The sequence below is a fragment of the Tribolium madens genome, unplaced genomic scaffold (genome assembly GCF_015345945.1).
Source record: "Tribolium madens isolate multiple individuals breed KSU strain unplaced genomic scaffold, Tmad_KSU_1.1 Scaffold_91;HRSCAF=231;Tcas5.2_LG7, whole genome shotgun sequence".
Classification (NCBI taxonomy): domain Eukaryota; kingdom Metazoa; phylum Arthropoda; class Insecta; order Coleoptera; family Tenebrionidae; genus Tribolium; species Tribolium madens.
Window position 1 is genome coordinate 15,999,858 of NW_025401063.1, and position 22,265 is coordinate 16,022,122.

At 28.8% G+C, this 22,265-nt stretch overlaps 1 protein-coding gene across 1 annotated transcript; it reads left to right on the top strand.

Moving 5' to 3' along the window:
• Positions 1–3,811: 3,811 nt before the first annotated feature.
• On the top strand, positions 3,812–19,481 carry LOC123010763 (nose resistant to fluoxetine protein 6-like). Its single transcript, XM_044407861.1, has 10 exons — positions 3,812–4,051; positions 4,099–4,310; positions 8,902–9,128; positions 9,187–9,278; positions 9,325–9,521; positions 9,569–9,726; positions 11,966–12,134; positions 12,264–12,599; positions 17,221–17,553; positions 19,173–19,481. Exons 1-10 carry the CDS (start codon positions 3,862–3,864, stop codon positions 19,356–19,358), a joined length of 2,100 nt encoding a protein of 699 aa, XP_044263796.1. The 5' UTR covers positions 3,812–3,861; the 3' UTR covers positions 19,359–19,481.
• Positions 19,482–22,265: the final 2,784 nt, after the last annotated feature.

Below are 22,265 nucleotides of genomic sequence, written 5' to 3' on the forward strand. Positions count from 1 at the left end.
ACGAAAGCATGCCAGTTGATTTTTATTTGATGTTGCAAAATTCGGGTTTAAAGATTTTTTTTCTATAGCAAATCAACTTTTTTGAGTAGATAAAGTAGCACTTTAACCGCAAGGGTAGATAAAGTAACACTTTTAACAGCAAGGGTAGATAAAATGTTTTAACTTATTCATTTAAATTTACAAATTTTATCATTCACGAGGTGGAATAAAGCGGATTTACACTCAAATGAGTTGAATACAACATTTTATTCTTCGAATTATACTGAACAAGGTTTAAACTTGCTTTAAATCTATTAAAAATAATCTGACGCTTCGTATTGAAAAATGCCAAAAATTGTATTTTTTTTAATTTTTATTTTTTCTTTTAAATTTTAAGTCCTGCTATAGAAAACAATGTTGTATTATACACGACGATAAAGATTGTTTATCTACTCGTGAAATAAGTCCACTCATGACTTCGTCACTCGTGAACTTAACCTTTTCACTCCCAGAAGTCCCAGATAACCAATGTCTTTATCGTCTTGTATAATAATAGTTATTTATTATACGAGACGATAAAATTCAATTTTATCGTTGAGAGCAATTTAGCGTCGTGTACATTATAAAATTTTATTCAATCCCTACTAATTTTGTAGTCAATTTGGTCGATATTTAAAAATGTCTAAAGTAAAATTCAACAATGAAATCTAATGTCAAAGATCGTTAGCAACTAACAACCACAGATATACAACAATGGATGCATTTTTTCATCATCTAGACGATAAAATTTCATTTTAACATGAAGAAAAGAGTAGATAAAATTCAATTTGAATATAGAGAATCGAATAAATAACTATTAATGACTAGTGTGTTTTTTATTAATATAAAAGAACAATCACTTTGAGTTGTTTAATGTTTAGTGTAATTTTTATCGGCGTAGATAATTTAATTTGCACTTCTTATACCCAGTTAACAGTAAAAAAGAAACGTCAAAATGACGAGCTTATGTTGAAGGTTAATAAATTCTAATTAGTATGAATTGACACTTTCTAGTTCAAATTCTCGAAGGATTTTGCTGTAATGCATACCACTTCATCGCTTCTTGTTTATTATTAGACAAACATGCTGTAGCTATAAAAATTGGAAGTTTTTAAAAACTATTCTTAACAGTTATTCTAAGAATAAAATTTTATTATTTGAATGTCGAATTTATTGAATATAATGCATGACTTTATTCATTAAAAATATTCCAGACATTACTAATTTTAGTAAATTACTTTGTGGCTTAGAAAATGATGGGTTTTGTCGTAAATTAAGCTGGACTTTTTACTTAAAATTTGCTAACATTCTTATCAAAAGATCAGGGACATTTGTTTTTTCCTAATTGTTTTTACTAATTTATACAGGGTGTCCCAGCGAGTTGAAAAAGTCCATTAGTGACCTTTAAATGGTAAAATTAAAAAAAATATATTGTTAGATACTAATCTAGTCCATCGTCTAAAATTATTTTCAACTATACAGAGTGTCTCAAAAATAAGTTACGATACAAACTTGTGTTTTTCTAAATGAAACACCCTATTGTTGGAGATTTTTATAACATTGTTCTTAAGCTAAATTTTTAAGTTAAGACGGTTTTTTGACGAAAACATGCACTTTTTAAAAATTTATTACACAAAAATTAAGGCATCTAGACATTTGCAAAGATAAAAAAAATGAAGGCGTTTTTTAAAAGTTCAATAACTTAAAAAAATTTAATGGAACACCCTATTTATTGATTTTGCATATAATAGATTATTAATTGTCTTTCTAAAATTATTTACTTGTGTTTATAATCAATAACTAAAAAGCTATTTAACGTTAAACATTAAAAAAAATAATTACTATTGTTTCAGTAGCAAAAAAGTGCACAGTTGCATAAGAGATGGAAGAAATATCACTTAATAATCACATTTGTGTTAAACTGAATCCATTATTCTTTATTTTTACAATAAGATAATTCGAATTTCAGAATTTATAACGACTTTTACAATCTCTGGATAAATCAACGAATAAGTGGATCTGTGGTGGAATTACTATGGTTGCCATAGTATGCCCAAATATTGATAGACATTGTTGTTACAATTAATATTGAATGTTAAATATCTTTTTATTTATCAATTCTAGTCATTAAAAGTTTATTTATTAGATAGACAATTTATCAATCTATTAGATGCAAAAATAAAAATAGATAGGATGTTCCATTTAAATTTTTTAAGTTATTTAACTTTTAAGAAACTTCTTAATTTATTAATCTTTGCAAATGCAAAACACTAAAAAATTGCTACAGCTTTCAATTCTGTACTTTCTTCATAGCAGAAGTAAGAAAAAATGTGTTTAAGCTGTCTTAGTTTTTGTGTAATAAATTCTTAAAAAGTGCATGTTTTCGTCAAAAAAAGTTTTATTTCTTAAACTAAGTGAAAACGACTAATAAAAGTTTCGCGTAAAAACATTGTTTTAAAAGAGTACATCCAAAAATGCCTAGAAACATACGGTGTTTTATTTAAAAAAATACAAGTTTGTATCGTAACTTATTTTTGAGACATGCTCTGTAGTTGAAAATAATTTTGGGTGATGCACTAGATTAGTATGTCCTATTCATTTTTTTTTAATTTTACCATTTAAAGGTCACTAGTGGACTTTTTCAACTCACTGGGACACCCTGTATAATGAGGAAATTTATTTTTGTTGGTCTTTTTATGTGGTCCTTTTTTATGTCATATTTAATGAAGGTTATTTAAGTAACCATTTTTTTATTGGTAGGCACTAAAATTACTTCTCAAAATTTGTATATGAAATTAATTAAATTAAATTTTCAGAATTAATACTGAACAAATTTTTGAACATTTTGGTAATACTTTAACCTGGCGCATCCGCCAAAATTGCAGCAAATTTCAAATTATCAAAAACTTTTTGCAGTTGTGAAACAAATCATAACAAGAACAAATAAATGCTAATTAAAAGATTTCTCCTCGAAATTATTACTTATCATGTTGTTATCCACAAGATAAACAAATTGTTGTTAAAGGTGTAAAAAACGTAAACAATTTTTTTGGTTTATTGCTATTAACATGCAATTTTTGCTTTTCGCGTGTTTCTTTATAAATATTAAACGATTCATTAGAAACTGATTTTATAATTAATAATTCCTCTTCTTAATTGTATCATTACATTATTTACATACATAAAATTTGATTTGTAAAAAAATGTGATATTTTTTTTATTTTTTCACTGCCTTCAAGTGAATTTTCAAGAAAATTGAAATGAGTTTAGGTAAATATTCTAATTACCAATTATCATTAATTGTTGCATCATAATCTAAATCAAGCGTTAAACCTAACATCATCAAAAAACCTTGAAACGCAAAGTAGAAAAATATCTTAATTACTTATTAAAAAATATTTTCACTGATTTATCTTCACAATAGAAAATAATAACATTTGCGTGATAAATATCTGGAAATTGTGACGATTTCATTAGGTGTCAGCTATAATGTGAACAATTTTTATTAAAAATAATCGTAATTAGGAGATTATAGGTAATTGTGCTTATGAGGTCTTCCAATAAGAAGCCAAAAACTCAATTTTCTGCTACTGTAGACTAATTAACAGACTTTTATTAAATAAAAAAATGTTATTACACTACAGAGACAGAAGAAACTTCCCATTCACGTAACATTTCTCGATTTAAAAGCGGTTTAAAAAGTCTGTGCAATGAAGGACAAAGCAGCATTGCGCACATTGTAAAAGTTATAAAAGCTTTTTGCTCTTATTTATTTACACATTTCCATGCTTAGAGCCATACACATAGAATGCAACTTTTTTTATGAATCAATAACGTGACACGATGCGGAAAACACTTCTTTCGCTTCTAAGTGCTTCGGCTATGATCTTAGTAATAAAAGGTGAAATTTCCGAAAATACCGTTTTTCCCTCGTTACCGGTGGCTGTGTTAGAAACGAACAACTCATTATGTAAAAGACAAAGTGAAATGTATATCCAAAATTTAGAAAACTTTACGTTGTGGGCACACGAAAGTAAGTTAAAGTGGGCAGATTTCAAGTTTTCCAAAAACAAATTCCAGTGTGGGACGCGACTGCAAAATCGGCGACGGGAGTGCTGCGAGGAAGCATTTTCCAAATGGGGCATTTTGAGGAATGTCTAACAGCTAAAGCGCCCTTTTTGACCAAATACTGCTTGACTCAATTGACGGCAAATGTGCCCAATCCGAGGCACCACACGGACCCCATTTCGCTCTACCATGACCCATACGAACATGTTTCAGAAAGACTTTATGTAAGTAGTTTACTCATTGTATATTAACAGTAAAAAGGTGCGAAACAAATTTTTTAAACGTTTCAGTTGTAGTTAAATTTCAGTCTATGACCTTAAAAATTTCTTCTTTTTTAAATTTTGAGATAAATGTCATATTATATAGAATGTTGGGGGAAAACGCAATAGGCTGTACTATTATTATTTCTAATCAGATTTCAATAAATATGTAATACATATTAATTGAAATGATTTTTCGAGAATTCCTTCTTTTTCCTAGTTTTTTCATTTCATTTTAATAATTTTAAAAATTCATTGCATTCTCAATATCTCTCAATTTTTTCTGTAATCGGAAAAGTGAAAAAAAACTACATACAGGCTGTCCCAGCAAGTTGAAAAAGTCCATTAGTGACGTTTAAATAGTAAAATTAAAAAAAATGTGCAAGACATTGATAGATACTAATCTAGTGCATCATCTAAAATTATTTTCAACCATACAGCATGTCCCAAAAATAAGTTACGATACAAATTTGTGTTTTTTTAAATAAAACACCGTATGTTTCGAGGCATTTTTAGATGTCGCCTTCTAAAACAATGTTTTTACGCGAAACTTTTATTAGTCGATTCCGCTTAGTTTTAAAAATAAGACGTTTTTTGACGATAATATGCACTTTTTAAAAACTTATTACACAAAAACTAAGACAGCTAAAACAATTTTTTTCTTACTTCTGTAATGAAGAAAGTACAGAATGTAAAACTGTAGCAATTTTTTAGTGTTTTGCATTTGTAAAGATTAATAAATTAAGAAGTTTGTTAAAAGCACCGCCTCCTTAATCAAATGTATCAATATCCCGCCTGGGCATTTCGTAAAAAATGCATTGGAGCAGTGATTCCAATTTTTTCTTAGTTACGGGGGTTACTAAGAAAAAACTGAATGATTTTTAATTATTAACGAAAAATAACGCAATTAATAAATGCTGGGAAGGAAGGATACAACAAAACAAGATACGCCAGGGAGAATTGATAAAACTGGATTTGTCAAAAAATTTCCCCAGATTAAAGCGCCAACGGGAATCAGTTGAACTTACAAAATGCCCAGGCGAGAAAAAGATTATTTCTATGGAGACGGCGATGGTTAAAAGTTAAATAACTTAAAAAAATTAAATGGAACAACAAATTTTTTTATTTTTGCATCTAATAGTCTATTATTATAATTTATTAATAAATTGTCTAGCTAAAAAAATAAACTTTTAATGTCTAGAATTGATAAATGAAAAGATATTTAACATTCAATATTAATTGTAGCAACAATGCCTATCATTATCTAAGCATTGTTAACCATAGTAATTCCACCACGGATCATTTATCCCTTGGTTTATCCAGAGATTGTAAAAGTCGTTATAAACAATGAAATTCAAATTATTTTATTGTAAAAATAAAGAATAATGGATTCATTCCAACACAAATGTGATTATTAAGTGATATATCTCTTGTGTAACTGTGCACTTTTTGGCTACTGAAACAATAGTAATTATTTTTTTATGTTTAACGTTAACTATCTTTTTAGTTATTGATTATAAACACCTAAAAGTAAATGATTTTAGAAAAACAATTTAATAATCTTTTAAATGCAAAAACAATAAATAGGGTGTTCCAATTGAATTTTTTAAGTTGTTGAACTTTTAAGAAACGTTTTCATTTTCTTATCTTCACAAATGCAACACACTAAAAAAATACGGTGTTTCATTTAAAAAAACACAAGTTTGCATTGTAACTTATTTTTGAGACACGCTTTATAGGTGCAAATAATTTTATGTGATAGACTAGATTAGAATCTATCAATGTCCTATATAATTTTTTATAAATTGTACTATTTAAAGGTGACTAATGAACTTTTTCAACTCGCTGGGACACCTTGTACAATGATTTGCAAAAATTTTTAAAAATCCCTATAAAAATATAGAAGTTTAAAGTTTGTACATTTGACTGTATTTATTTCAGTTTGTAAAATAATTTCATATGATTGAAATGTGTGAAATATTAACAAAGAAGCTGTATTCTGAACTGCAACTATCCTTGACGTCATTTTTGACTTTTATGTTAAATTTTTTACCTTGATTTGGAATGCGCTTTACTGGTAACAATTGGTAGGTACAAATAACTAAATAAAATCAAATCTAAAAAGGTTTCAAAAAATGTCATTAGAAAGTTTTGGACTAACCTGTAAACCGTTTCCTTCAAAAACTATTTTTAAAAAACTGGTGTGGTTTTAGGAAACCACGATGCAAGTGAAACTTTAATTATTTTATTTTTTTTATTGTATTTATTTATCTTATTTTTAAAACTAAACAAAATCGACGAATAAAAGTTTAGGTTAATAACATTGTCGTAAAAATATACATCCGAGACACGCTGTATAGTTGAAAATAATTTTATGCGATGGACTAAATGCAAAAACAATAAATAGGGTGTTCCATTTAAATTTTTTAAGTTATTGAACTTTTAACAAACGCCTCCATTTTTTTATATCTTTGCTAATGCAACAAACTAAAAAAATGATTTTACAACCTTATAGCTTGTACCTTCTTCTTTGCGGTAGTAAAAAAATATTTCTAGATGTCTTAGTTTTTGTGTAATAAATTTTTAAAATGTGCATGTTTTCGTCAAAAAAACCGTCTTATTTTTGAAACTAGGCAAAATCGACCATTAAAAGTTTAATTTAAAAACATTGTCATAAAAATGTAAGTACATCCAAAAACGCAAGTTTGTATTGTAACTTATTTTTGAGATACTCTGTATAGTTGAAAGTAATTTTAGGTGATGGACTAGATTAGTATCTATTTTGCCATTTAAAGGTCACTAATGGACTTTTTCAACTCGCTGGGACACCCTGTATGTAATACATATTAATTGAAATATTTTTTAGAGAATTCCTCCTTTTTCCTAGTTTTTTCATTTCATTATTAATAATTTAAAAAATTAATTCGATTCCCAATATTTTTTCTATAGGTAATCTGAAAAATGAAAAAAAAACTACATATAAACCCTTTGGAAACTAAAACTTGATGATTATTTATCATGCAAATTTACTACAGAGAAACAATAATAATAATAGAGTAATAAAAATGGTAGATACATTTTGAAATGCATTTTAAATCTTTTTATTTTTATGAAAAAATGTAGGCGTTAAATCAAAACTTCTTGAAAGAAGTGTTTAATGTTTTAATATAGGCCAGTTTGAAGTCTATTAAAATTACATAAGTTGGTGAAGTGTACCTGTGTTTCGAATTAAAAATCGCATTCTATTTAAAATAAGTTAGAAAAGAAGAATTGTGTTTGTAATCCAAATGAATGAAATCAAAGAAAAAATTACTTTTTAATAAAACTTTTATATTTTTATTGATATTTTAATTTTTTATTGCAGTTTTCGCATTTTTTTTCACCTGAAAAATAAACTTTTCATGATTCTTTATTAACATTGGTTTATGAAATATTTTATTATTTGATATTTTGAATTTATTTGAAAATAAAGTTTTAACCATATTATTTTAAGGATAAATTTTCCTTTTTCATGTTTTCTTAGTTGGGACGTGTGTTTTTCAGAATATTAAAATAATTGGTTTATTTCTAAGAATGTAAGATTACTAAATGAGAAAACTTTCGTATTATTATGTAGTGATTCCCGAAAGGAGTCCTAGGAGGACTATTCATTTTCACTTAAAATTGTAAATTCTCACATAATTAAAAAAAAAGTCTGGAACCAAGCGGTTTTGTTTAATCATTAACCTTCAGAATATATTAATTAATAACAAATAAGTGCTAATAAAATGTGTTCGTGTTTTGAGAATGAAATTTTGTTTTGTTTTTGAATTATGTAATTTTTTTAATTGCAACTTATCTATATGAATTTTTTTTTGATAAAAATGTAGATAACTGTAATCCTTAGATCATAGTTTTTGTAAAAAAAGGTTTTATAGTGAGTGGCTATTTAAAAAAATTAAAATATGTGTACTTTATTTGTGAGAAACTTAAAAATTTATCATTACTTTACTTTACATTACTTTATTGTTCATCAATTAGTGTTTTCAAAATACTGGGTGCGCCAGAACTCGCGCCCTAGAGAAAATTTTCAAGTAAGGTAAATATCAAGACATTAAAAAAATGTTTAAAAAATCCCTTTTTTTTTAAAAAAATGACTTTTATTTTTTCACATTTGACAGTTTTTATATCTATTTAAGGATACTGATGATCTTGTATATTTTTTTTTACAATTATTTAATAAAGGTACAACAATTTTGATAACAAACCCCACAAATAACATTAAACAGAGTTACAATTTAGGATACAGCTTCCTTGTTTCCTTTTTTAATAGCTTGTAGCAAAAAAACTTGGAAAATTATTTTCCCAACAGAAATAAATAGAGTCAAAGTGCAAAATTTAAACTCTCATAATGTCGAAATTTTTAGACAATTTTTTTTTGTTTTGTTTGTTTTTCCTGGTATCCTACCTTATATGGCATTTTGCTCTGGGGCGCGAGTTCTGGCGCACTCTGTATAATTAGTTTAAGCAAAAAACTTCTCGCCTGATATAAATTTTCACCCTGAACCGTTTTTAGCCCTACAAAGACAAGTCCCAACAACCCCGAAACATAATCCAAGTCGGATGGTGCATCCCTGCGTCCTGCTCCCCTGAAGAGTCAGAAAAGTTCCTTAATTCTTACATAAATGACATCGATTTACCTCTTTTACAAAACAATGTAACATACAACGCACACATTTCCGAAATAACTTGTCACACTAAGCTCGAAAATTCACGATTCCTTCCTGCTGACTACTGCTTCTGGTAAAATTGAAGTATCACCCAAAAATATTATAAAAAATAAACTGACTTTTAATTTCAGCACACTAGCCACTCTCCTTTGTTTATTAGTAATAGTGTCAACACTTTGTGATTTCAACGCAAGTGAGGAAAAAGACGAAAAGCCGGCTAAAAGTAAGCAGTTTTAACAAAAAAATCACGTTTATTAACACATGTATAGAATCATCTTTGTATAGCTATTTGATGGCCTTTTCCGCAAGGAAGAATTTCAACGAATTGACAAAAATCGACGAATCTAATAGTGCCTTGCGACTCTTATACGGAATTCGCACACTTTGCATTTTTTGCATTATTTTGGATCACCGTTTTGGCACTTTTACATCCGCAGCTTTACTAAATTTCGACTATGTGGAAACAGTAAGTTTATTGTTGTTTAACTTTTAATGTAATGAACACATTTTTAGCAATACAGAGCACCACTAGCCCCGTTTTTATTTCATGGGGATTTATTCGTAGATACATTTTTTGTCTTGGGTGGACTTTTGGTGTGTTACGGATTGTTGAATCAATATGATAAGAAAAAAGTTAATCCCGCATTCATTATTTTGATGAGATATATAAGGTAAGTTTTGTTGAGTGGATTTGCGTCTAGAACAACTCGATCGATTATCCAATTATTATTAACATAATTGTTGTTGTGTCATTAGCTTAGTCATGAGATTTCCATAATTAAAAAAATTACTCCTGTACACAAATCATACTTTTTGAACAATTTTCAACAACGGAAAAATAAAATCATTGCTAATTTTACATCAAAGTTATAATTGGATTTTAACTAAAAAACATCATTTCAGTAATTGAATATTTATTTCGAATCATTGTGTAATGTTTTTTTTTTATAAACTAATGATTTTTACACAAATTCAACCATTTTCTAATTTTTGGGAAATCTTGGAAATTGGAAATAAAACCAAGAAATTATTCAAGGACAGAGCCAAGAACCGGATAATAAGACTTGCTTATTACAAAGCTCTGTTTTAATTAGTCTTTGGTTGTCACATATAAAATTATCTGCCATTACATAAACGGCTTTTTTAAGTGTTTTGCGATTAAAAAAACATAAATAAATTATTATTATTATTACTTGATTTATTAAATGATGTAAAAATTGAGGATATTACAATGATCAATCCCACTGAAAATATCACTAAGACGACTCAGCTTCTTTTTAAATTAAAACAAAAATAAATAATGCCTTTCACTTCATGAATATGTGATTACAATACATTTGCTTGTCAACTGAGACCAATTTTTCTAAGCTGTACATTTTTAAACCATTTAAAACCATGTAAATATCTGCATAATTATTAAACTGCTCAAAATAAGAAAATCGGAAATTAATCCATGAAACAGTTTAGGGTTATTAGAATTTTTATTATTTTATCTTATTATTGACTTTTCTTTGATGTTATGTTCTTTATGTTAGTTGCTCATTAATTTTTTATACAAGGTGCGCCAGAACTCGCACCCCAGAGAAAAATTTCAAGTAAGATATGGAAAATAAGACATGGAAAAAATGTTTAAAAAAAATTATCTATAAAAATTTCGAAATTATGAGAGTTTAAATTTTGCATTTTGACTCTATTTATTCCTGTTGGAAAAATAATTTTCCAAGTTTTTTTGCTAAAGGCTATTAGAAGAGGAAATAAGGAAGCTGTATCCTAACTTGTAACTCTGTTCAATGTTATTTGTAACTTTTATTGGCAAAATTTTTATACCTTTACTAAATAATTGTAAAGAAGCATATACAAGATCATTAGTATCATTAAATTGATATAAAAAAATGTCAAATGTCAAAAAATAAATGTCAAAATTTTTTGACAGATAGAATTTTTTAAACATGTTTTCCATGTTCCTGGTATCTTATCTTACTTGAAATTTTTCTCTGGACTCTGTATGTTTTTTTTACAATTATTTAGTAAAGGTACAAAATTTTACCTATAAAAGCCACAAATAACATTAGGATACAGCCTCCTTGTTTCCTCTTCTAATAAGTAATCTGTAGCAAAAAAAACTTGGAAAATTATTTTTGCAACAGAAATAAATAGTCGAAATGCAAAATTTAAACTCTCATAACTTTGAAATTTTTATAGATAATTTTTTTAATTTTCCCCATGATTGATATTTTCCTCTGGGGTGCGAGTTCTGGCACAGCCTGTACACCTGTAATGTCTGTTGGGAAATATTAAAAATTTTAATCATTGTAAATAAATCCTAAAATTTGATTAAATTCTGTAAAAGTACATAAAGATTTGTAATAAATTAGAATGGTTTGCTTTTTAATAAAAATATTCAGCCGGAAATTGATGAACTTAGTAATTTTTACACGATAAAGAAATAGTTATTTATCTTCAAAAATAAAATAAAAAAGTACAGGAGTAATTAGGCGTAAAGAATGTTAATAACAGCGGTCAATAAATAACAAAAAATAATTGTTTATTTCCGTCTCTTTATTAACATTATTCTTATTAAATGAACATAAATAATGAATTTATAACAATCTACGTTTGTATTTTTATTATTCCAATACGCAAAAACTATGCGGGAGATAATTGTTATAAATGTGCATTTCTCATTTCAATAATAATAATAATAAAAAAAGCTGCAATTGTTGTGTTCATCTTCTCTTTTCCTCGCGTTCTTCATTATTGCATCACGTCCGCTAAACTATGAAGTCATAATTCAATTAAAAAATCCATTTTTTGTGCAAACCACGTAAATTGAGATGCAGTTGTTGAAGTGTGAATAAATTTCCTCTCACTAGTTCAAGGTTACAATTATTTAACTGCACTGATTTTTAGATTAACACCCGTTTATGCTTTCGTTATTTTCTATTATGCCACGGTTTTCAATTACACGGGTTCGGGGCCTTTATGGAAATTAATCGCCGGTCAAGATTCCCAAGACTGCAAAGACCACTGGTGGATCAATCTCCTCTATCTCAGCAATTACGTTAAAGCCGATCACGTGGTAAGTGAGTACGTTTATGAACTATCAACCATTCAAAGAAAATCGTTTATAAAGAGATTTTTACTTTGTCAAGGTTTTTGCACGTAAAAGTGTAACATGACTCAACATTTTACAAATGATCGGTTCTAGTGTATGGCCCATTCATGGTATCTCCCGTGTGACTTTCATTACTTCATCATAGCCATTTTTGTGTGTCTTTTGATCAAAAAAGACAAGAAGTTTGGGCTCGGCACGCTGCTACTCCTCGTTGTTGTTTCAACATTGATCCCGTTTGCCATTACTTTGGTGTATCAACGACCGGCTTTGCTGCACTTTTATCCCGAGTTTTTAACAGGACCAAAAAGCCATTACGATTTTCTCCTAACTTATATCAAGTCGCACACGAGGGCTACACCATATTTCATCGGAATGTTTGCCGGCTATGTCTACTACAAATTACAAGGAAAAAACACGCATGTTTGTCGGGTACGGAAATTCACTACAAAATTCCAAAATGAGTAATTCCATCACTTTTAAAACTCATTGTTTCTGATTTTTGTAAATTTGAGATATGTTAAGAGACACGTATTTCACCGTTTTTATTTTTTCAATGTATGTTGGAAAAACAGTGATGTACAAAATTAAGTACCTCGTAGCAAAAAGAATTTTTGTCTAAAATCAACATACAGGGTGTTTGTGGATTGCGAGCAAATATTTTAACCACTAAGAGAATTTGTTATGAAAAGTCGAATTGAAGACCAAACAAATTCCGTATCCAAATTTTATTTTTACAATTTCTCCCCTATGATTTTCACGAGCCGTTCAGTGTGTCTGTCCTTTTTAGTTTTTACACAGAAAAAAGGAAACTTTTTGTCCAAAAAAATTATCACTTGTTTACACGTGTCAGTTTAGTTAGTCGTTAATGCGCTTTCGGGTGAATTGTGCACATCGATTTGAAATCAAATTGTCAATAAAGTCATTATGGCCAACTACTCAAACGCCGTATTAGTGTACGGACATCGCATTTCCAAGACCGATTTTCACTAAATGTTTGGGGAGCGATCATTGAAGATCACCAAATTGGACCTTACAGCTCCATCATACTTTTTATTATTTTGTAAATTGCGGCAAAACTGTGTCTCAATGACATAATATTTTGACCTATACCTATGTAAAATGTTCCGGGGAATCGATTGGCGTCAATTAAACTGCAAAATTCGTAGTAGTTTTGAAGTTATAGTCGGATTTAAATTCTCGATATTTTNGTTCCGGGGAATCGATTGGCGTCAATTAAACTGCAAAATTCGTAGTAGTTTTGAAGTTATAGTCGGATTTAAATTCTCGATATTTTTGACTTTATCAGAAATTTTCTCGATAACTATTCATCGTAGAGCACTGAAATTTTTAATATATRATAGAAAATTYAATWTTMTATCCAACGGTACCAAATATAAGAGGTTATCTCTAATAAGTCCGGAGTTATTGCCATTAGACCGCTCGGGGTGCCAAAAATCGACCAAAATCTCGACAAAAATCAAAAAAAAAATTATCTTTAAAATTGATCTATTTTACGTTTTTTTTACATTTCTAGAGGTCTTAAGGACTCAAATAAGTGCATAAAACGACATTGGGTCAAGTTTCAAAAATTTTGAATTTTTTGAGTTTTTGAAGGTGAGCGGTAGTAAAATCGTAAAAATAGTCAATTTACCTTAAATCGTAAAAGATCGTCACCAATGGATTGAACAATCATTTTCCCTAGAGATGGATTGGTCGCCAATGACCACCGCGGTCACCAGATTTGAATACGTGTGTTTTTTGGGGGTTCACATGAGACAATTAGTGAATTAGTGTACGCAGCTCAAATTTATACCTTCGAAGGGCTGTATGTGCGAACGCAAGGTTCCCTAGCCCGAGAGTGCAAGAACTGTGCATTGCCAACGAATGACCACATTTCGAGCAATTTTTTATAATAGCAAGTATTGACCCACTAACATTGACACTAATCTACCCTAATGTAGCGATTATTTTTTTGTCTTTACGCTGTTTACGTTCCAAAGTTTTTTCTTATGAATGAACGTAAACATCGTATTAAGACATCGGCGGGGACGGGTTTTCAGCCTCAATTTATTTTTAATTTTAACTCAAAAATGACGTGCTTTCGATAAAAGTTGGAATAACGAAAGTTATTTCTTTTGCCGAGTTCTATTAGTGGTTAAAATATTTGCTCACAATCCTCAAAAACCCTGTATAGAACGTTTAAAAATAAGTGGCACGTATTTCACCGTTTTTTATTTTTTCAATGTATGTCGAAAAACGGGGTTGTCCAAAATTAAGTACCTCGTAACAAAAAGAATTTTTATCTAAAGAACAAATCAACATATTGAAACGATTTTTTTAATAGTAGATATAAGTACGTACACTACCGACGTGATAATGCATGCATTCTAAAAATTTGTTATTAACAAATAATTTAAAAATATATTATTTAAACAAAAAAAATAAACAATTACGCAGATTTTAAAATTCTCAAAAATTTATGCAAAAACTTTCATATATTTTTACTATGTCTTCACATAAGTTTTGAGACGGACGTTTTAAAAATTTCTGAAAAAAATTTTTTTTGAGAGCGCCGCATAGTGTATGATCACCTAAGATCGCCTGAAAGTAGAGTTTCCTTGGAAATTAAATAGAAAAATTACCAATTACCGTCACTAATAAACTGTTCTAAAGAAAACACCTAATTTCCAACAACTTACTAATATTTATTTTTCAAAAACTATCAATAAAAAACAAATTCTTCAAACGATCATTTAAAAAATCGCAATGTTTTTCAAATTGTCTATTAGATATACAGGATGACGCAAGGCTGCGTGCAAGCTCCATAACTTTTTTTCTATTTAAGTTATCGACATGATTTTTTTTAGGTAATAGAGCCAACAATGAGACATATTATACAAATGTTTTTATTCATATACAGGGTGTCCCAAAATAAGATACACACCTAAGTTCTGTTATTAATTAAAAAAGGCCAATTTTTTTTTACATTTTCAGATTCGCCACTAAATTGCTACTATAACGCACCTACGTTTCCTAGACTTATCTGCCATAGTTTTTGACTTATGCCAATTTATGTGTCAAAATTGCGTCGTGCGTAGACCGACGAAAAACTTCATAACTTCAAAACTATTCAAGATAACTTAACCAACTTTTTTTCGGTTGATTCTCTAAGCTTTAGCGTATTTTTTGAGATAAAGGCAAACTTGGAGTCGATGTTCCAAATTTTATAAAGTAGACCCCATAAAACTTATATCGGACAGAAAGCTTATAAAAAATACCATGCAAGGATGCAATAAAATATAAAGTGTTGTATTTAAAAAAACGAGTAATTACCATTTGTATGAAAAAAAAATAGAAAATTAAGTAATCGACTGGAAAAAAGTTGGTTAAGTTATCTTGCATAGTTTTGAAGTTATGAATTTTTTTGTGGGTCTACGCACGACGCAATTTTGACACCTAAATTGGCATAAGTCAAAAACTATGGCAGATAAGTCTAAGAAACCTAGGTGCGTTATATTGGCAATTTACAAAAAAGTAACAAAAATTTAGGGTTTTCATTTAAAAAACAGAACTTAGTTGTGTATCTTATTTTGGGACACTTGTATATGAATACAAATATTTTTATAATGTGCCTATTGTGGGAGCTATCGCCTAAAAAAAAAAAAACATGCCGATTAGTTGAATACAAAAAAGTTTGCACGCACCCCTTGGTCACCCTGTTTATCTAATAGACAATTTGAAAAACATTGCAATTTTTTAATTGATCGTTTTCGTCGAGCGAAACCCATAAAAGGTTCGCGAAATCTACATACTTTTATTCCAATCAGAAAATAAAATAAAATACAGGTGCGCTAGAACTCGCGCCCCAGAGAAAATTTTCAAGTAAGGTAAGATACTAGGAACATGAAAAAAATGTTTAAAAAATTCTATCTGTCAAAAAATTTTGACATTTATTTTTTGACATTTGACATTTTTTTATATCTATTTAATGATACTGATGATCTTGTATATGTTTTTTTACAATTATTTAGTAAAGGGACAAAAGTTTTGCCAATAAAAGCCACAAATAACATTGAACAGAGTTACAATTTAGGATACAGCTTCTTTGTTTCCTATTTTAATAGCCTATAGCAAAAAACAAATTATTTTTACAATAGAAATAAATAGAGTCAAAGTGCAAACTTTAAACCCTTGTAACTTCGAAATTTTTATAGATAAATTTTTTTTAACATTTTTTCCATGTTCCTAGTATCTTACCTTATATGGAATTTTTCTCTGGAGCGCGAGTTCTGGCACAGCCTGTATAGAGAGTACTCTTCCTCAACCGAAGAATTTGTTTTTTATAATTGATATTTTTTGAAAAATAATAAGTTATTGGAAATTGTGTTTTTTTAGAACTGTTTATTAGTGACGGTAATTGGTAATTTTTCTATTTAATTTCCAAAGAAACGCTACTTTCAGGCGATCTTAGGGGATCATGCACTATGCAGCGCCCTCAAAAAAAAATTTCAGCCATTTTTAAAACATCTGTCTTGAAACTTATGTGAAGACATAGTAAAAATATGAGAGATTTTACATAACTTTTTTGAGAATTTAAAAAACCTGCGTAATTGTTTATTCTTTTGTTTAAACAATACATTTTTAAATTATTTGTTAACAACAAATTTTTAGAATACATGTATTATCACGTCCGTAGTGTACCTACTTATATCTATTATTTAAAAAAAATCGTCTCAATATGTTGATTTGTTCTTTACATAAAAATTCTTTTTTCTACAAGGTACTTCATTTTGTTCATCCCTGTTTTTCATACAAAACGGTGAAATACGTGTCACTTATTTTTACACGTTCTATAACACATCTCAAATTTACAAAAATCAGAAACGATGAGTTTTAAAAGTGATCGTTTTGGCATGGAATTACTCAAATGCGATTCGATTTTCAGCTTATGAAAAAAATATCAAAAGTTTTGAAAGAAGCTGACAATCGTCTAAAATATGGCAAAATTCTTGCATTTTTTTATATTTTCATTAATTGAAAAAAATTTCAGATCAGGTCACACTTCCTGATGCTGCTCTCGCTCATAATGATTTTAGTTTGCATCGTCGGGGGTGCTGTTTTTTACGATCCGTATCACAAATACAACGCCCTTGAATCTAGCGTATATGCGGCTTTACACCGGCCAGCGTTCGCTATTGGTACTGTAGGAATAATCTACGTTTCCAGTTATGGTCACGCTACTTTCATTAATAAAATTCTTTGTTGGTCCCCTTGGATTCCTCTAAGTAAATTGGTTTATGGTGTTTACCTCATCCACATGCAATTCCAGTTAAGAGCTGCATCCAAGTTTATGAATCCGAGACAGTTTTCTTATTTTGATGTGGTAAGTGGAAAATTTAGAAAATAAAGAATTTTTTAAATATACGGGCTGTTCCGTCTAAACCCCACATTAGAAGTATTGGGAGTTGGAGTAATCGTATTTATTTGAAAATTGGTACATAGCCATAAACCATTATGTTCTCCTAAATGAAAATATTTTCAAGATGGCGGCATTTCCGGTTATACCGGAAGTCGGTCTCAACTTTCTTATTTTAAATGGAAAGGTATATTTTTTACTGCGTTTTTGGATTAATCGGGTTATTTTAAGGGAGTTTTCATCAGCTTTCCTTTCCCTATACCTAAATTTAGCCGTTTTTGAAATATTTGGAGTTTTTCAAAAATTTTTGGATCTGCACCTTCCACTTTAAAAATCGGTAACTCTGCTATTTTTTAAAATTTTGAATTCGTTTTTTTTTGGGTTTGAAAGAGAAAGTTTAGATCTTTCTTCCGGTGTTTTCAAATTTTGAGAAAAAATTAACAAACCATAAAATTTTAAGGTTACTTTTGTAATAATTGAAATACCCATAACTCAATTTTTCCAAATGAAATACCCCAATTTTTATTTTACTAAATGGAAAAGAATTTAATTCTGCATCGACCTGTATTAACATTCCCTATACCTAAATTTAATAATTTTTAAGTTATGGTGACTTTTTGTTAAGACTGCCGAAAATCTATTACTAGCCACATCCGTTTTCGTATACTTTGCCATAGAAATAAAAAATGTCGAAATTGTTTCTCAATAAACGTCGACAGTGACTTATTTTACAAATAGTGCCAAAATATGGAGAGTCAAAGCTACTCAAACTTAGATTTAATTTATTTATTTTGTACTTATGTAGAGTGTAACAAAATTATGATGTCGTTCCTTAAACAATTTTTTTTGTATAACTTTGATTCTCCACATTTTGGCACTATTTGTCAAATAGTAATTTACTGTTGACGTTTGTTTATAGAAAATTTTGACATTTTTGATTTCCATAGCAAACTATGTGAAAACGGGTGTGGCTAGTAATAAATTTTCTGTAGTCTTAAATTTAGGTATAGAGAATGTCAATACAATGCACAATTAAATTCTCTTCTATTTAGTAAAATAAAAATTGGGGTATTTCATTTGAAAAAATTAAGTTATGAATATTTGAATTATTACAAAAGTAACCTTAAAATTTTGGGATATGTTTTTTTTTCAAAATTTGAAAACACCAGAAAAAGGACCTAAGCTTTCTCTTTCAAACGCCAAAAAAACGAATTAAAAATCTTAAAAAATGGCAGAGTTACCGATTTTTAAAGTGGAAGGTGCAAATCCAAAAATTTTTAAAAAAGCTTCAAATATCTCATAAACGGCTAAATTTAGGTATAGGGAAAGCTGATGAAAACTCTCTTAAAATAACCCGATTAATCCAAAAACGCAATAAAAAATATACCTTTCTATTTAAAATAAGAAAGTTGACACCGACTTCCGGTATAACCGGAAATGCCGCCATCTTAAAAATATTTTCATTTAGGAGAACTTAATGGTTTATGGCTATGTACCAATTTTCAAATAAATACGATTATTTCAACTCCCAATACTTCTAATGTGGGGTTTAGACGGAACATCCTGTATATAGTATTTTTTTTTAGATTTGTCTGTCTGTGGGTGACACACTTTTGTCTTTTTTGGCCGCAATTGCGTTATATTTATTGGTTGAAGCACCTTTTAGGAAGATTTTCAGACAACTCTTAATGCCAAACAGAGTCAGTCCACCAGAAACAAAAGCAGAGTCGAGAGAAAATGTCAGCAATGGTGTTACGGATAGTAGGTTATAGGAACTCAACTTTTCTCATCGAATTAATTTATCATAACCAGTAGTATTTAATGTTAGATTATGTGTACTTTAATTTTCTATGAGAAATTTCAGTCAGTAACAAAAATAAAGTTTTTTAACTTACCGTGTTTCTTCTATTTTGCGTCTTTATCAACGCTAACAGCTGCGTTAAAAGCTTCTTATGTTGGTGACAATGCCGTTGGAAGTAAATTGCTTTCAATATTTTCACAATTTCCCGACATGAAGAATCTTAGAATTCATTTCCAGATTAAGCACAATGTTGTTGAATTTGTTGTTGAGTTGAATTTTCTTCATGAATAACACTGCTGCGTGCCAAAAACTGACACAAAATTTCAGGCTTTTGTTTATTTAATGAATTATAAAAACTAAAGGAACAAAAAATTTAGGAAAATTTTTTGGTGATTTTTTAAAGGCTGTAACTATTTTGAAGCTTTAGATTTCTAGTTTTGAGATATTTTGGCAAATATTTTTTCTATCACCCAATTCTAAGTAATAGCGCAAGAAAAAAAAAATTCTAAATTTTTATGGTTTTGTTTTTGGTCCACCCCGCTTTCACCCCGAAAGTTCCTGTGCTTTAGTTATAATTAAATTGATGTATTTTTGAAACCGATACTGAACGGAGTTGAAAATCTGTCCAAAAATATTAAACTTTTGAAGGTGCAATACAATCGAATAAATATTTTCAACAATATTTTTGGTTGGTTAATATTATTGATGATACAATTTTATTTTTTCCAGCAATTATTATCATATTTGCACAGTTTGACCGTCACTAACACCACAGAAAATACCGTCTCAAGTTATTATATTCAAAAATCACCCATTCGTTGCAGTATAGTTGGATTGAATTTTAATTTTTCATCATCGTTATTATCATGAAAATTTTTAAAGGTTTTTTTGCAAGTCTAAAAATTTTTTAGTCCAGTACATCTGACACTTTCTTAGTCTCCCCAACTGTCTTTTGTAGCACGATGTTTTGAAACGTCTCGATTGGCATTTTTACTACTAAATTTAAATATTTCCTTAAGAATTTTTCTTCTTTTGAAAATCAAAAAGTCAGTACATTTAATACTTCCTTTTTACTTCAATCCGAAGTGGCCTAAAGTGGCCTGAACCGACCTGAAGCTACTGGAAGTGACCCAAACATTTTTTACAATCTAAAAGACACTTTACTAAATAAAAATGAAACTCTTAATCAAATCCGATAGGATTTGACCACATTTATTTCTATCTGTTTAAAGAGTTTTTCACCAAGAAAATCACTAAATTTGAAAAATTTGATTCAAATTTGAAAACTTGGTTCTGAAATAATTGTCTAAAGTTTGATATTTTTTGCTATAGTGTCTAACAAAATTGACATGGGTTGGAGAGTTGGAGCTATCACGTTTTAGTAATAGATAATTCATTCGGTAAAATATTTTTATAGCAAATAGATAAATGTTAAATTTTAAAAATTTTGAATAGTTATTCAATAGTGGTTTACAGAGAAAACTTTTGGTTTTTCATTTTTGCCGCTCTTATTAGTACTATAATTTATTAGCAACTTTGAATTTCTAAAAAAATCAATAAATCTCTGAAAAAATTCCAACCAATGAAAGACAATTTTCGCAAATCCCGTGATAATTAATGATAAAATGAAAAACTATTACTACTATGATATATAGTGCCTATATTACTCGGACACATCTATTTAAGATAATGAAATAGTTTTCTGTTGTCTCGGATTTATGTTTTTGGAGTAATAGAGAATTCATAGGCCGGATATCATGTTTGTTTACCTTTAATATGCTTTTTTCATATTCTCTTTGCGACAATTTGTCGCTGAGATATCTGACTTTTAATGAAAAAGGATCATCCTGTTTTTGATCATCGATATCTCAGCAACCAATAACTACACAGAGAATATAAGGGTAGTGTCAAAAACTGGAATAAATGTCTTTATAAGATCCTTATATGATTTTTTAGAAAACAATTTTTTTTTCACCTTTAACATTGACTTAAAGAAAAGAGTAACTCTTTGCGTTGTTTTAGTAAATCTACCGCGTATTTACTAATATTGATGGGGAAACTAATGTTTTTAGGTGTTTTACAGCTTAAAATATCCCCCATATCCCTGTAAATTTTTAAATCGATCCATCAAACCGTTTTCTCGGACCGATTGATCAAAGTTTTGCAAAAGAATTAAAGGAACAATTGCACATATTGTTTCTGAATATCGTCTAATCTTCATTAAAATGAAAAAAAAAACAATTTTTTTCGACTTTGTAACAATTTTGCATTAGTTATTTGCTAAAACTAAAAAAAAATAAACAAAATTTGTTTTTTGATTATTTTTTTGAAGATTTGTAAAAACATTTAAAAAACAATGAACTGCTTAATTTTTGACAAAAAAATTGAATTTGTAAAAAAATTCAAGACACAATACTGATTATTTTTTTTTGAATTAAACAAATTAACGTAAAGAGAATATGAAAAAAGCATATTAAAGGTAAACAAACATGCTATCCGGCCTATGCAATGACTTATCTAAAAAAAATCCTCATGTCCGTGGACCAAAAACAAAAAAAAATATTTTTTTTCGCGCGCTATTACTTAGAATTGATAACCGTAGCACACAAAACATATTTGCCAAAAGGTCTCAAAACTAAAAACTTGAACCTTCAAATTTTTTTTTAATCTAGATACGACCATTTTTTTCAAAAATCACCAAGAAATTTATGAAAATTTTTTGTTTCTTTAATTTTTTGGAGTAGTGTATGTTGTAATTTAAATTTTTGTCTGCTTTTTTTTAATTCAAGAGATATTTTTGAACTTTAACTTATATTTTCCTTCTTAATCCAAAATGCTGTGCAATAAATAAGTGTTGGGGCATGAACATAAATTTACA